Source organism: Trichosurus vulpecula, chromosome 5 (assembly GCF_011100635.1).
Source record: "Trichosurus vulpecula isolate mTriVul1 chromosome 5, mTriVul1.pri, whole genome shotgun sequence".
Classification (NCBI taxonomy): Eukaryota; Metazoa; Chordata; class Mammalia; order Diprotodontia; family Phalangeridae; genus Trichosurus; species Trichosurus vulpecula.
In genome coordinates, this window is record NC_050577.1 from 92,083,274 (window position 1) to 92,100,515 (window position 17,242).

General features: G+C 37.4%; 1 protein-coding gene across 1 annotated transcript in view; it reads right to left on the reverse strand.

The window, feature by feature from the left end:
- The window catches only part of ACTR3B (actin related protein 3B), a 100,397-nt gene that overhangs the window by 24,416 nt on the left and 58,739 nt on the right, over window positions 1-17,242 (reverse strand). Inside the window, exons 8-9 of the mRNA XM_036761879.1 lie at window positions 11,033-11,206; window positions 6,398-6,490 (exon numbers count right to left, since the gene is read on the reverse strand). Of these exons, the coding sequence (XP_036617774.1) occupies window positions 6,398-6,490; window positions 11,033-11,206 (267 nt within the window). The remainder of the gene's footprint in view (window positions 1-6,397; window positions 6,491-11,032; window positions 11,207-17,242) is intronic.

The window sequence follows — 17,242 nt, forward strand, 5'->3', positions numbered from 1 at the left end:
TCAAATCCAGCCAAAGACACTTATGAGCTCTATAACCCTTGGTCTCAGTTTCCTCATCTGTAAAATAAGGATCATACTAGCAACTACCTCCCAAGGTTGTTGAGCATAAAATGAGATAATATTTGTAAAGTGCTTAGCATAGTGCCTCGCACATAATAAATACGTAATAAATGCTTGTCTACCTCTCCCAACTCAATTTGTTCATCTACAAAAAAAAACAATAGTACCTACTTCACAGGGTAGTTGTGAGGATAAAATTAATTAAGTTATGTAAAGAAATATGCAAACTTTAAAGCACATATGAGTTGTTGTAGTGGAGAAAACATTAGATTTCAAGTTAAAAGGCTTCAGCTTAAATCCTGGCTCTTCAACGTACTCTCTTACGTATCCTTGAAAGCTATATAAATATAAGATGCCATTGTTATCAATTCACTGGTCCACTGCTGAAATCTTAGGACATGATAGGTGCAAGAGTGTTCTGCCAAGATTCTTCGAGTACTTCTATTAATAAAGGCTCCTAAAACAGGATCCTAGTTTAAATCTGCCTAATATTGACTTCTATGCATTAGTAGAAAGCATTAGAGAGAGGATAAATTATAATTTACACGAGATTAATTTGATTTATTAAACAGTAATCTCACATAAGCCAACAATCTAATAATGAATGAATAATTAAAATACTCTAATACTTTACACATGAAAGGTACATAATATATATTTGTTGAAACATATATTCCATGTGATATATTAAGTCTTTAGAGGTAATATTAAGGTAATTTAAGAACTAGAGACTCAGAACAATAACAATGTTGTTATTGTTCTAAATAGAGTATTTTAAGGTTTACAAAGTACCTTATACATGTTATCTCTTTTGATTCTCATAAAAACCCTGTGAAATGGGAACCAGATGAATTACTTGTCCATTTTTTGAAGATGAGAAAACTCAAGCTTAGAGAGGTTATATGATCTCTTCAAGCTATTAAGTAGCAGAGAGAGAATTCAAACTCAGATCCCCTATGAAACTTGTATTTTTCCCATTACACCAATGCTACCAGGCCATGTTTGAGACTTAGAAGAGTGATATACTGTGTGAATATACCCTATGTCAGTTTCTCTATTTGTAAAAATGAAAGTAGATATTCCAATAATAGCTACTTCAAATAGGAAACTGAAAGACTAAGTGAGATAATTTTTGTACCATAAGGATTATTTCTAATAAAAGCATTGCACAGATCGTGATGGATTATTGTGGGGGAAAGAAAATGGATTCAGAAAATATAATAAAATGCAAACTATACTTGTCACTATTAATGAGTTTAGTTTTTAAAAGCATTTGATCAGTACGACAGAAATTAATATCTAATAAGATATAAATGCTTAAAGATAAAAAGAATTCCAATAATCACTACAATATTAAATATCAGTTTGACATTAGCGATTCCAATCTTACTTTCATTCTAAAGGACTCAAATCATCTTAGTTTGGCAGATACATAGTGCCATCTACCTTCCACTCAGTATAATTATAACTACTCCACAATTACTTATAAGATCAAGGATTCACAGAAAGAAAGTCTCTCTTTCTCCCTAGCTTTCCAGATTCCATGGTCATCATAAATTGAAATGTTTCACTTAGAACCTTGAGCCAATGAAATGCACAGAGTTGGGAAATGGAACACTAAGAAGGCTAGTACCATTGGAGCAATAAGGTATTTGTGCATCTTAAAATACAATAAAATGAACTTTACTAAAAAGGAAGGAACCAAATGTGAGAAACACTGCAGAGGTAGAGCAGATTGGATTTAGTAATTTATTCGATATGGGAGTTGGGGAGGAGTCAAAAATGACATAAAGGTTTCAAGCTTGGGTGGCAGAGGGGACAATGGTGCCACTGAGAGATATAAGGACACAGAGGAAGAACAGAACTTAGAAAATCCTAAGTTTAGTATGTTGATTCTGAGGTGTTGAGGCATTGCAGTTGGAAGTACATAACATAGGGTTGAAAACTCAGGAAAAGACATCAAGACCAGAGAAAAATGTTGGTGATGGTAGGAGCACTGGGAGTCAGGTGACCAAGGAACAGTGTGGAGAGAGAAGTCTGAGGACAGAACAACAGGAAGAGAAAAAAAAAGTACAAGCAGAAGAGATGGAGGAGTAGTCGGAGAAGTAAGAGGAGATCAGGAGAGTACAGCATCACACAAATCCAAGGCAGAGACTTTGAAGTAGGGGGAAATCAATAATGCCAAATGCAAAAGAAAGTACCAGAAGGAGTAGGCCTAAAACATGACCCTTGGATTCAGTGAGTAGGAGATCACCAGTAGTTTCTGCAGCCCATAGCCAACACAGAACCATCACTACTACTATGATGAAACAGCTGAGAGAGCAATTTCAATCTCTGCTCTAAGAAGATTTCAGCAACTTATCTATGGCAATCTAAGTATAGTGGGTGCTCCGCTCCCTTTACATCTCTCCGTGCTTCCTCATTTCACCAACTTGTATTCCAGAAACCTAGGATACCCTCAAGGGGTAGGTGCTACAACTACCCTCAGGCATCTAGGGGTAACCCGAGTAAATGGCATAGCTCCTGAGTCGCCACCACTGTGTTTACCACGAACATATCTCCTGGATGAACTCTTAACAAAAGCATTTACTCAAAGGGCAAAGCAAGAACAATAATTATATAACATTCTACCTATAAGCCCGAGGTGCACGCATCCAATAAGGAACACACTATCTATGAGAGAGAGTGGATACAAAGCAAGCATCATGGCAATGGGGTACAAGAAACATACATAGCCAAGGCTCCTCAGGACCTTGGCACTGCCAGTCTTAATGTTCTTAGGGACAATGCTCACCATGTGGGTCTGTACTGGACCAGGAGCTTTGCTGTAGTGGAGCCAGACTGCTCTGGTGCTGCAGGGCCATGCCACTCTACTGCTGGAGTGGGCCTCTCTGCTGCCAGGCTAATGCTGTACTCTTCCATAAAAGGCATAGCCCAGGATTTTTAGCAGCTCCTCCAGTTCTGCTGCCTTGGCTAGGCTCTAAGGGTCTCTACTTCCCAAGCATCAGGTGGCAATGCAGAGAACTATAGCTTTTCTTTTACTAGGCTCTAAAATCTCCTTTAACCCACCTTCCTTGGTTCATGGCTGGGTCTCCTCAGTAAAAGAATTCACCCTAGCTTATAGTGCTTATCTAGTGGATTTGAATATGGCTGGCTAAACCCTAAACAGGAAATATTCATTTGCCCATTATTCACAAAACAAAACAGCTCTAGAATTCAGGGTTCCCCAGCTTTTGACTCCAAAGTTTTCTTGCTGGTCCTGAACAAATGAGGAGCTGGGAAACAAAGTACTAAGTCAGTCTTTGCCTTGGGTGAGTCTACAGGGACTGTTTTCTTAAGCGGTCTTCACAAGCAAGTCTCAAAACTGTTTTCGTCTTTTTCCCTTTCAATCAGCAAAAGTAAGTTTGAAAGGCACATCCCCTTGGTATTCCATTAGTAAGCAAAAGGAATTTTGTATGAACAGCCCCTATTTACTCCAAAGACCAAATTTTTAAAAAGCTTTTGCTGTCTCTTTGCATTAATTTTTTTATCTGTCTTAAGAATCATCAAATCAATCAAGAAGTACTTGTTAGGTACCTACTGTGTTGTCAAGCGTTGTAGATACAAATGCAAAAGCTGAAACAATCTCATACTGCAATATATTTCAATTGTGAGTTATTACTGTTGTATCAAAACTAAACTTAGTCATATATTTCAAGCCTCTCTACTAAATGACTCTTCATTAGCTACCTGTTATTTCCTATTATACCAAGATCATTCTGCTCCTACACAAGGCAGATGGTCTGCCATCACATGTACACTTCTGGCTCAAAATCATCTTCCAATGCTTTCTACCAAATTACAATGCTACTTTCAAATCGCAGCTTAAATTTTACCTTTTTCATGAAGTTTCCTCGGACTTTGTCCACTCATCTCCAGTTATTCCAACACCCCACAACAGTTCTTAAGTATTTCTTTCTGTACAGTGTAAATGACCTTTATGTATGTTTATATTCCTATGATGTTACAGGTTAGAACTGTTAGATGACTATCCTATCACTCTCATTATTACAAAGTCCTCAAGGGAAAGGACAGTGTCTACTATATCCAGTGCAACTATGTATCAAAATAATTAGGTGTTTAATAACATCAGTTAAAATTATGACTCTGCTACCTGTATGACTCTGAGCAAATTACTTCACCTCTCTGGCTTTAGTTTCAACTGCAAAATAAGGGAGCTGAACTAGATAATCTAGGTGAAGTCCCTTCCAGCTCCAAATCTATGCTTTTGTGACATGTCCATACTGTCACATTATGAACGGAAGCATACTATAAGTAACACAAGGTGTTTTCCATGAATAAAGTAAAAGTTCTGAGGGGAAAAGGCACATCTTTATGTCCAATATTTAACTGTTGATAGGCAACTTCATTTCTTTTGGAATACTATTGAAAAAAATTTTTAATGGTATATGCTTCAACCTCATGACACAAATTCTGTCCACTGCCTTTGTCACCTACTTGGAGAGCATAGTTTAAAATTTTTAAGTGCTGAACAACAGAATAATAGGATCCAACATTTAGTTTTAGTATGGAGTGAACAACTTATATTATTTGTTAAGCCTTTATTACCTCAGTTTAAATTAGGCAGCTGTGAGATCTACCCCAGCAAACATTAAGCATGAAGTACGGCTAAGAACTATTTGTCTACTGATCCACTTTCTTCCCACTTTCAGTCTTTGTCAGGACTTAGCATTTTACTTGACTATTACACTGACTTAATTTTCTTATTATTCTTAAAAGAATTACTACACTGGAAGAAATTTAGGAAGAAAACACTGTAAGAACATGACTTACTTAAAAGTTCAAATTAGGGACACAGGAACTAATAATTACTGTCTAGTTCTAATATAAGCAAAAGCTTATAAAACCATAAAAATATACACAAGTTCAAAAAGTCTATGACATTTAGAATAAATATGGCAATTGCAGAAAACATAATTATTACTTTTAACTTTTAGTTACATGTGCATGGTCATAATCTAATTAAAAATACAGCTTTTCAGATGAAATAATAATATAAATGTTCCTTATTTACTATAGCAGTTGGTTTCCAAATACTAAAGTCCTCCATTTTTACTACATTTAATTTAACAGGTAGCTAGGTAGTGAAGTGGACAGAGAGCTAGACTTTGAGTCAGAAAGACCTGAATTCAAGTTCTTCCTAAGGAGTATTTCTATCTATATCATGGAAATGAATTCTATATATATTTATATTTCCAAGATAGGTTATAGGTTAGAACTGTGTTAGGTGATTGTTCTACTGCTCTGATTACTACAAATTCCTCATGAGAAGGGTCAGTATCTACTATATCCACTGCAATTATGCATCAAGATAATTAGGTATTCTGAGACAAGTCCCTTAACGTCTACTAGCCTATTTTCTCATCTATAAAATGAGGAAAACAGCACTTACCTCAAAAGAGTTCTTATGAGATATTTATAAAATGCTTAAAGTACTATATAAGCATTAGCTGTCATTATTACTACATCACTCCCTCCCCACCCCCCCAAAAAAAATCACACTCTTTAATTGTAAGGGCATGATTCCACTGATTATCAATCCATTTAAAAACTGAGTGATTAACTTTGTCAGGTAAAAACACCTCTTGACTGAATCAGTCCAACAAAATATGAGTATGAACACGGAGTGTACAGCTCCTTGAATCAATCAAAGCCTATGTACAAGAGATTTGGTTATATCCTAAGAACTTTATCTTTTAATCTGTCGCAGCTATCTCAGGAAAACCAGATATAGAGATTTTATAGAGATTTCTGAATTCAAGAGGATAGAGTAAGCATGACATTCTAGCCCACCTCTAAAGAGCAATGGTAGGACTGAGCTATGGCAGATCTGTCAAGGAGAGTAATAATTCTAAAGGTATGTCAGAGAAGAAGACCTAGGAGTCACAGACACTATAACAGAATATGCTATTTTGTTTGCCAAACACTTCCAGTAAAGTCAACTTCAAAAAGGCCAAGGCTTAACTAGAAATAGATATAAATATAAAGTTAGGTGGAGAGCCCAACCTCTGCCTAACCATTTGGAATTTTCCTACCTGGAGTTCAGAGGAATTGTGGCTGAACTTAGAACTTTCTACCGAAAATAAATTCCCTAAATGAAGAAGGAAACATGTGGATCTCAAGGGCAATTAAATCACCTCCTTGGCTTAAAACAAGCTAATTGTCGTAACCAGGTATTATATAAGTTTAACAGTCCTAATGATATATGGCATTTATGTATGTAAAATTCTAATAATTTTCTACTGAAACCAAAACATCTTACCCAAGTAGGTTTTACCTTATACAGTGGACGACGAACATCAATGGGGCAATTCTGAATAACTTCATCAACTACATCTGAAATGGACTCCATGAAATCTGGATTAGCAAACTAAACAAAAGGAATATAAGATTACACATTGTCTCAGAAAAAAAGAAAAGAACAAAAAAATTCTCAAAGTACTGCACAATGATTTATATTAGGAAGCCGGAACGGATGAAACATCAAAGTAAACCTAATTATATGTGAACAGTGTAAATAAAAAGCTGGCTTCCTCAAAGGATAAAATGTATGATAAAGAATTAAGAGAGACAGGCCAACAATGAATAATAAATAAGTAATGTGTCACCCTAAATAAGAGAAATTAAAACATGTAACTAACCTGAATAGCTAACATTTTTCTAACATTTGTGGAATATTAATATTATGAAACAATCACTAAAACTATGTCCAATGAAAGACTACCGCAAAACTAGGTTAAGAGGCTAAGGATTTTTTTTTCTTTTTAGAGAGAAGCATTTTTAAATAGAAAAGCATTAGTATTATCAAAAGAGGCAGCATGTAGCAAAGAACAGATTACTGGAAATGGAGTCAAGAATATTTGAGTTCAAAATAGTGTCTCAGAAATGTCCTAGCTTTCTGTCCCTGGATAAGTCACAACCTATCTCAGCCTCCGCTTCCTCATCTGTAAAACGGAGATCAATCCAATCAACAAGCTTGAGTCATTCCCCAACTGATAAATGGTCAAGGGACATGAACAGGAAGTTTTCAGAGGAAGAAATTAAAGTCAACAATAGTATTGTGAAAAAATTATCTAAAACACACATAACTAGAGAAATACAAATGAAAACAACTCTGAGGTACCTCCTCATGCCTATCAAACTGGCTAAGATAACACAGAAGGAAAATGACAAATGCTGGCGAGGATGTGAAAATATAGCTATGCTAATGCACCATTACTGATAGAGCTGTGAACAGGTCCAACCGGTCTGAAAAGCAACACGGAACTATGTACAAAAACTATAAAACTGTGCATACCTTTTAATCCAGTAATACCACTACTAGCTCTATAACCAAAGAGATCAAAGACAAAGGAAAAGAACCCATATATACACAAATATTTATAACAGCTCTATTTGAGCAGTGGCAACTGAGAAAACACCCAACAATTGGGGAATGGCTGCACAAGCATATGAATGTGATGGAATACTACTGTGATATCAGAAATGATGAAGGGGATGGTTTCCAAAAAATCAGGGATATTTATATGAATTGATGCAAAATGAAATGAGCAGAACTAAAAAAACAATCTATGCAGTAACAGAATTATTGTAAGGATAATCTACTGTGTAAACTTAGTAACTCTTATCAATACAATAATCCACCACAATTCCAGAGGACTTAGGATAAAAAATGCTATGTACTTCCAGATAGATTCAGAGTGCAATTTGAAACATTTTTTCTTTTTTTTCTTGTCCTCCAACACCCCCCTTTTCTCCAAGCATGACTAACACAGAAATGAGTTTTACATGACTTCATATGTGTGATGGGTGTTGTATTTCTTGCCTTCTCAATGAGTGGGAGAGGAGATGGAGGTTGGAGAGATTTTAGAACTGAAAATAAAACTGAATTTTAAAAATCAATCAACAAGCTTTATTAAATGCCTATTGTGTTAGAGGCACTGTATAAGGTTTAAAGAATGGACCCTGAGGACACAAAGACAAAAACAAAACAGATTGTATCCCCAGGTTCTGTCCTGGTTCCTGTTCTCTTTACTCTTTACTCTCCATCAGTGATTTCATCAGCTCCTGTGGATTAAACTATCATTTTTAAGCAGATAACTCCCAAACCTTTATCCAACTTTTATCTTTCTCCTCATTTGTATTCCTGAATATCCAACTGCCTTCTGGACATCTCTAACTAGATGCCTTTTAAGCATCTCAAACTCAATATGTTCAAAACTAAATTCGTCATTTTTCCCTCTAAACCAATCCTCCTCCAAACTTTCCTATTTCTGTCAACACGACCATTTTTCTAGTCACCCTGGTTCCCAACCTAAGAGTAATCTTCAAGTCTTCACTAAACTTCATGACTCTATCATCACACCCACTACCAAGTCTTGCCAATCCCACCTCCTCACCGTCTTTCAGATCTCTCTACTCACATCACAATCATCCTAGCTTTCTCTTAAACTATTATAGTAGTCTCCTAACTGGTCCCCAGCTTCCAATCTCTCCCTGAACTAATCCATTTTCCACACAGCTACCAAAACAACAGTCATAGGATGATGGCAGAGGGAAAGACCAGCTTAAAGGTTATCTAGTCTAAACCCTTCATTTTACGGATGAGGAAACTGAAGCCCGGAGAGGTAAAGTGATTTGCCCAAGGTCACACAGGTAGTGACAGAGCTGGGATTCAAACCCTCTAATTCCATGTTCTTTACACTATACCACAGATCTGATGATACCATTTTCCTACTCAAAACTTTTAGTGCCTCCCCACTACTTCTGGATTAAATGCCAACTCTGTCATTTAAGGCCCTTCACAATCTGGCTCCAACCTATTCTTTCACACACTGTTCTCTGTCAAGCACTCTATATTCTAGCTAAACTGGCCAGAACTGCTGTTCTCTCTACACGACATTCCATCTTCTGCTCTCATGCCTTTACATAAGCTGTTTCCCCATGGCTGGAATGTTTTTTCAATCGTGCCCTGGAGGAACTTCTGCTCTGATGCCTGCTGTCCTGACTGGCAACTGACTCTCCTGGACCACAATTTGAGGCAAACCCTATTCATGGTTCACTTCACATCCTACTCACCAGTTATCTCCTCCACAGACTTGCCAACCCACTTTACCACTCACTCCATCTCTTTTCTTCTGCCTCTCCCTATACACTACTCTCTCATGGAATTATGAACCAAAATCAAATCAACCTTGCCTTTGTTCTTAGATGGTGTGTGTAAATCTAATCTCCTATAGCCACACTCACCATTCTTGTACTTTTTAGAACCAAAGTGTCCTTTCCTGATCACAATTCTCTTACGTGTGTTGTCTCCCCTATCAGAATGTAAACTGCTTGAGAGCAGAGGCTGTCTCTGCTTTTTGTTATTTATATTCTCATTGATTAAACAAATTAGGGAGTCCCGGAAGAAATTACCAGTCAGATATATGGATAGAGGAAGAGTTCAGGACCAAACAAGGAATAGAGAGGATCACGAAAGGTAAAATGGACAATTTTGATTCTATAAAACATTAAAGTTTTTAAACAAACCAAACCAATACCTTCTAGCTAAAACTAGAAGAAAAACAAGTAAATGAGAAAAATCTTTGTAGCAAATTTCTGTGACAAAAGTCTCATTTAGTATGATATGCAGGGAACTGAGTCAAAATTTCTAAGAGTCGTTGATAAATGTTCAAAGTATATGACTAGGCACGCTACTCCTGTATTGTTGGCCTACTTGCAGTTCCTTAAACACATCACTACATCTCCCATCTCCATTGTATTTTGCTGTCCTCTATGCCTGAAATGCTCTACCCATCACCTCCACCTTCTAGTTTCTCTGGCTTCCCTCAAGATTCAATTCAAACCCTATTTTCTGCAGAAGACCTTTCCTTGCCAGCCCAGTTCCTGGTATCTTGCCCTGTCTTCTATCCAATCTATATTTTCATGTAGTTTCCCTTGTTAGAATGTAAGCTCTTTGAGGGCAGGAATTCTTTTTGTCTTTCTTTGTATCCCCAGAAATTAGCACAGTACCTGGTATATGGTAAGCACTTAATAATTACTCATTGGCAGACTGACTTACTGGGAGGACCAGGAAAGAACTCAAGCAGAATGTGGTGTTTTAATTGCGTCTCAAAGGAAACCAGTGATTACAAGGAGGAAAAGCATTCCAGGCATGGACAACTCATGCCAACACATGGAAACAGGAAATGGAGTGTCATCATATGTGAGTAACAGCAAGAAAGCTAGTTTATATGGACTGTAGAGTACATGGAAGGGAATAATGTATAATTAACTAAAAAAGGTAGGATGGGGACGGGTTTTCATAACCTGCTCTAAATGCCAAACAGAGGAATCTATATCTGATCCTGGAAGTAACAGGGGGCCACTGGCTTTTGAGGAGGAGGGTGGTGACATGATCAGACCTTCACTCTAGGAAAATACTTTGTTGGTGAAACCTGCCCTGTCTATCTCACAAGGCTGTTGAGGATCACACAAAATAATCTATGCGAAAGCATTCTGTAAACTATGACACATCTGTAACACGTTCTTTTTAAAAACAACATTTCTATAACCTTTTAAGGTTTATTCAGCACTTTCTTCCTAGCAATTCTATAAGGTAAGTCCTTGTTTTGCAGATGAAGAGACAGAGGCTCAGAATGGTAAAATGACTTGCCTAAGAATATGCATTAAGTGCTGGTCAGACGTAGAATGCAGATTTCCTGGTTCCCAGCCTAGCGTTCTCTCGAGTATGGTAGATGTGTGTGAGTTTAAAGAGATTTTTATATAAGTGGGTATAACAAGCCATCACCAGATACCCAATTTTCTCCACTGCACAGCTTTGTTGAAAACTTTTCTTTTCACAGTAGGTGGTGCTATTGCTCCAAAAAACACAATCTACAATTTATAAGCACACAAAAAAATTTCTTACCTCCGGATGAAAGAAAATTTCAGGTCCAAGAAACCTTTCATAACCAACATCTATAATGAACTTCTTCTGGTTGATTGCATTGATGCCGGTGTACTGTTTGATCCATTTACGTGAGTCTACATCATACTTCGCAAATTCTTTAACTATGTCAGGGCAAATATAACAGTACTTCTCCTGCACAAAATAGAAAGATCACCAGACATTAAGGACTAACTAAAGTGTATTTTCTCAATCAAAAAATACAGTAGCATTATGCAGCAGCCAAACCTGTTAATGTGCAACCTGTCTATGACTCTAACAAAAAATAAAAGGCTATATTTACTTTTACAGATTTTTTTACAGATGTTCCTTACTGTAATTTATCTAGAGCACAGGAATAACTAACAGTCTGATGTTCAACCAGCAAACTTTCTGATACTACAAAAATCCTTTGATTTGTAGCTTGATCCTACTGCTATTTGTAACTTAGTTATCGTCTTAGCTCTGCCCATCTCAGAATTCTGCCATATGATCTGATACTTCATTTCAAAGTATGGTTGTTAGCTTTCCACCCTATTGTTGCCTCACTTTAACTTCCCACACATCAAATGTCTGGATATCTTGCTGTCATCGATTTTTCATGTGGCAGCAAGCATTCCTTCCATGATGCATACTGGCTGGAATCCAGTGCTTCGTTGGTAGTCTTGTCTGTTCACTGTAGTTCACAGAGGGCACTGATCAAACTATGAGAGGCGTTAACATCTCTAGAGCATGGGTATATCTGGACACGACCAACCACCCTCAGCTTGATGCAGACTGCCTTCCAAACTCTTGTAGTCTTCTGAAAGACATTCTGGCTCCTTGAATATGTTTTCCAATTCCTTGTCAATCAGTATCTTTGCGACCAAGATAGCAAACTGCTTCGGTAATAGCATTCCACCATGGCTTAAAGCTCCACATTCTCAACACAAAGAATTGGCCATATACAGCTTTTCCTAGGAAGAAGCTTAACTATGAATCTGATCATCTTCAGATTTAGAATTCATCCACTGTGATTTGTAAACTCTACAGAGAAGTACATATAGTGTTTACCATGGCTTCTTGAGTATATAAAGAGAATCTTGAAGAATATCAGCCTACTGAATTTAAAACTTTTTAGACTTTCAGAATTACCAACTAGTAGAATATAAGCATCTTGAGGGCAGGGACTAATTTCATTTTTACCTTTATACGTCCAGTGTCTGGATCAAGGTTGCTGTTTATTAAATGCTTGCTGACTGAATTGAACCAAATCCTGGTGAATTTCTCATGACATCCCAACCACCAAAAGGCAAGGACAAAAATGGTACTATACTAAGATTGTGCTAAAAACTTTACAAAAGTTTATCAACCACCTACAGACACATACATTTGTGAGGTACAATGTAAGGGTGATTCTTTTTTCAGTATGACTTAAACTAGATGACCACTAGAAATCCTTTGCAACTCTAAAATTGTATGATTCTGATTTTTAGTTTGATGTGAATAGGACCGTTAAACATGAATAAATTTTGGTGATAGTATTTTCCTTCTAAAATGTTAAATATGAAATTATGTTTTTAAACATTTATTATGTGGGGGGGGTGAAAATTGGCTTAATTTTCTTTATTTTGCTTAAAAATTTCCTTGATTCCGATGTCATAATCAGGCATAATCAATGTGTTACTTTTAAGGGTTTTCTTCCCTTGTTTTCTCTATTACAAGGAAAGATTCAGAAAGCATAAGTAAAACTTTAACTAAAAAACAGAACAAAATATGACACCACCCCACACATATCCTAAGAGTATTCCATATCCCCAGATCTCCCTCCATTCCCCCCCCAAAAAAAAACCATCCCAAACTCCAATATTTATAAGCTCTGTCAATTCATTCCCACGGCAAAATTAGTTTCAGAAACATAATATGAAGGTAGAGCTGGGAGGTTCAAAGTAAAACACAAGAAAGCATAACCGCAGACTGTTTCCTTTAGGCAAGAATACTTTCTATAGCTTTCTTTTACCCTACTCCTCGAAGTTAAAAATTAAGGGAAATTAATATTTGATCCACATTGTAAAAGAACTGTGAAAATAAAATTCAAATTAAGCTTTATGACATGAATCTTCAAGAGTAAATATGGTGAATTTTCTGTTCAGTTAAACAATGCAACTGATTTTGTGACTGAGAGGAACATGTTGAATAAACCACTGAGAAAAAGGACAATCTCACTTTCCTATTTGTATCTCCAGCACCTGAGCACAGTGTTTGCCACTTAATAGGAGCTAAAAAGCCAGCTAGCAATAATTTATTAAGTACTTTCTATATGGCAAGCACTGTTCTAAGAGCTGAGGATATAAAGTCAAAAGACAGTCTCTGCCCTCAAGGAGTTCACAATCTAATGAGGGAGACAACATGAAAACAACTATGTACAAACAAGATATATAACTGGAGATAATCAACAGAAGAGTGTGCCCTTAAGGGGAATCAGGAAAGGTTTCCTGAAGGTGAGAGTTTAGCTGGGACTTGAAGGGGGGAGGGAAAGAGAAGGGGAGTCCAGGCATGTGGGATAGCCAGTGAAAAAGGCGAGTCAAGAGATGTAGTGTCTAGAAAAGGGAATATTAAGGAGGCCAGTGTCACTAGACCTCAGGGTTTGAGTGAGGTGGAAGAATACGAGGAAGGAGTAAAGTGTAAGAAGACTGGAAAAGTAGGATGGGACCAGGTGGTTCAGAGGATAGAGTGCCAGGCCTCAAGTCAGGAAGACTCATCTTCCTGAGTTCAAATCTGGCCTCGGACACTTACTAGCTGTGTGACCTTAAGTCATTTTAACTCTGTTTGCTTCAGTTTCCTCATCTGTAAAATAAGCTGGAAAAGGAAATGGAAAGGATCAATTAGTACTCCTGGGACCCCAAGAGAAATTTCAAGTGCCCTATAGGGACAAAGAACAATTTTCACTCCCCTAAAGTTAAATCAAATTTTTACATGCGGGTCGAGAGCAGAAGAGCCTCTTAGTGAGAGAGGGAGAGGATGAGTACTCCACCCTGCAAGAGTCAATGCTAATTTGAAATACTTGGTATCCAATTGAGCTCAGAGCAGGGGATATCCTTAATGGGAGAAGAAGAGGGTGAAGATTCTGAAGAGAAAAATGGTGACAGTAAGAGAACACTGAGCAGCCTCTGATAACTCAGATATCCTGGCCCAGATGAATTATGTCCTCTGGCACTGAAAGATCACAGATTATAAGATTTAGAGCTGGAAGGGATATTAGAGGTCATCTGGTTAGACTGATACATTGTACAGATGAGGAAATGAAGGCCTCAGAGGGATTAAGTGACTTATCATTTTTATTTCATTTTTTTTTACTTAAGCATTTATATTCTCTCTCTCTCTCTCTCTCTCTCTCTCTCTCTCTCTCTCTCTCTCTCTCTCTCTCTCTCTCACCTTTACCCAACTGGGGAAAAACAAACAAAGCAAATTAAAGCAAATAAAATTATAACAGATGTTCCTCAATGCAAAGATTGTATCAACTACAATATCGCCTACCATCTTTTACAACTCTTGGTAGTATTATGCAATAGTTTTTCAGAAGGGCTCTGCTGAGGTTTGGTTTTGGTTTGGTGGGTTTTTGTTTTCTTAAGTAACAAAGAAATGAGAAAAGTGAGGAATAACAATAAGGAACAGTAGTGACACAACCAGCGATACGGTGCTACTGATTTAAGGGAACAGGGAGCTGATGCCACTCCTGACTGCCCAAACTCATTGTAGACTTCTGGGCCAGCACTGAAAGATGGCTATCGCTACATTTTCTACCTAGTAGCCAACACTTTTCAGATTTCCCAGCTAGAAATCACTCAAGAAAGCATTCTCTTGCCTTTATAGAGTATGGGAGAAATGTCTTTCCATCAACTCCCCCTTACTTGTCCCTTTCACCTGAGCTGCCTAATGCCCAGAAAGGACTTCACCCAGAGGCCAAACCTCTAGGGTGTTGATAACCTACATGAACTTATTACTCAATGATTACCAAACTTTCACCTGGTCACATTCTCCCTACCCTAGTAATTCCGAATCCCCAGCTGTCATTATTCAAATTCATCTCTCATTGCCTGCTCTGTTATTACCATTCCTCACAAACCAGACCCTCTTCCCCTCCAATGTCCGACTCAAAAGCTATACACACTTTTTCATTACGCTATCTGAAAAATGCATGCTCCATGATAATAAACTTGGTTTTGTCTTAAATCTTTACCTTTCCTACTCCTTATATCTTCAGGCTTACATTGAAACCTGACTTCATCCTAAAAACACAGCTTCTTTGCTGACTCTTCCCAGTACTGGTTGTTCCAGTACTTTCTCTCATTCCCCCCAACTCATTGGTTGAGATGGAATTGGAATATTCCTTGCTCCCCACTGGCTCTCCTTCTGCCACCATCACTCAAGAACATCTCATTTGAGGTTCACTGAATCCACAGCTGCCACCCAATCAAAATTCTGGAAGCTGTGGTCTACTGACCTCCAGAATACCTCCCCACCACCACCTTTCCTTTTTCTCAATGAGTTCAGTGCCTAGCTTATAGTCTTTATCTCTTCCTTAACTCCTGCCCTCAAACTAAGAGATTTCAACAGATTCCCTCAAACACCCTAACCTCCAAGTTTCTTAATTTACTCATTTCCCATGACCTACTTTTCCACCCTACCTTAGATACACAGAGAGATGATCACACCCCTGATCTTGCCATCATACACAAATGCATTATTTCCATGTTTATGAGCTCTGAAATTTCCTTATCTGATCACACTCTTATCACTCCACCTTTCCGTCTGCCTTTCAACTTTAAACCCTGCTTTTTGTCCTCATCATAACTTCAGTCTCTTGACCCCTCAGTTTTTTTCTGGGGCCTTTACTGACCCCTTGGCAAACCAGTTAAACTCTATATACACTGTAGTCTTCTCTCGAGTCTCATGCCCCTTGTTCTATGGCTGATCTTGCTCTGACAAGCCTCAGCCTTGGATTACTCCTACCATCTGCTTCCCTCACTTCTATTTGTGTTGTTGAATGGAGCTGGAAAAAATCACAAAACCTTGCTTACTGGTTCTGCTACAGGTTTATGTTATATAATCTTAACTGGGCCCTCACTGCAGCAAGGCAGTCCTTTTACACCTCCCATTTTGACTCTTGGTCCCACTTACCACAGCAATTTTTACAAACTTTTTAATTCTTCCTCCAACCTCTAATCTAATTAGAGGGCTGAACTCACCTCTCCCTAAGACAAGACTTTAAAAAGAACTTTAAACTTTAAAAAGAAAACAAACTTTAAAAAGTCCAAAAGAGGCGTGGAGTTCCCCTACCAGAAAAGGAATTAAGTAGTTGGAATTAGTTACTCAGGGTTAGGCAAAGAGGAAAACATTATGCTGTGGACATAAGGTTCTTAGACAAATTGTCTGAACTCACGTTACACAGTAAGAGAAATGTCTAGATCTGCTCAATGTTTTGGTTTTTTGTTTTTTTTTTTTTAATGAGCAAAGATAAGTTCCCATAGTGTACTCCAGGAAAATTTCTAGTCACTAATATTCTATTTTTTTCATTCAATTTTATTTTATTTTCATTTCTAAATTCTCTCCCTCCTACCTCCATCTCCTCCACCTACTGAGAACTAGATAAACAAAACCCATTAAAAAATAATACCAAGCAAAACAAAACACACATATATATGCATAAACACTATTGTATGTGTATATATACATGTGAATACATATGTGTATACATACATATGTCTGCATGCTTCAGTCTACACATTGCACAACGGTCTATCACCTATCTGCAGGTGGACAGCATGTTTCATAATGAGTCCTCTGGAACTGTGGTTGGTTACAATGTGTCAAGTTCCTAAGTTTTCCAAAGTTGTTTTTCTTTAGAGTATTATTGTTGTATAAATTGTTTTCCTGGTTCCGCTCACTTCATTTTGTATCCGTTCATACAACTCTTCCCAGCTTTTTTTTAAAACCATCCTCTTCATCATTATGCACAAGAGAATTCCATCACACACACGTACATATATGTGTGTGTGCGTATAAATATACACCATAACTTGCTGAGCTTTTCATTAGTTTCCAATTCTTTGCCACACAGAAATAGCAGGCACCAGTGTTCTAGAGATACACTATCCATACTTTTCATATCAGCTTTCATATTCATAATGTATACAATAATAAACAGGCAAT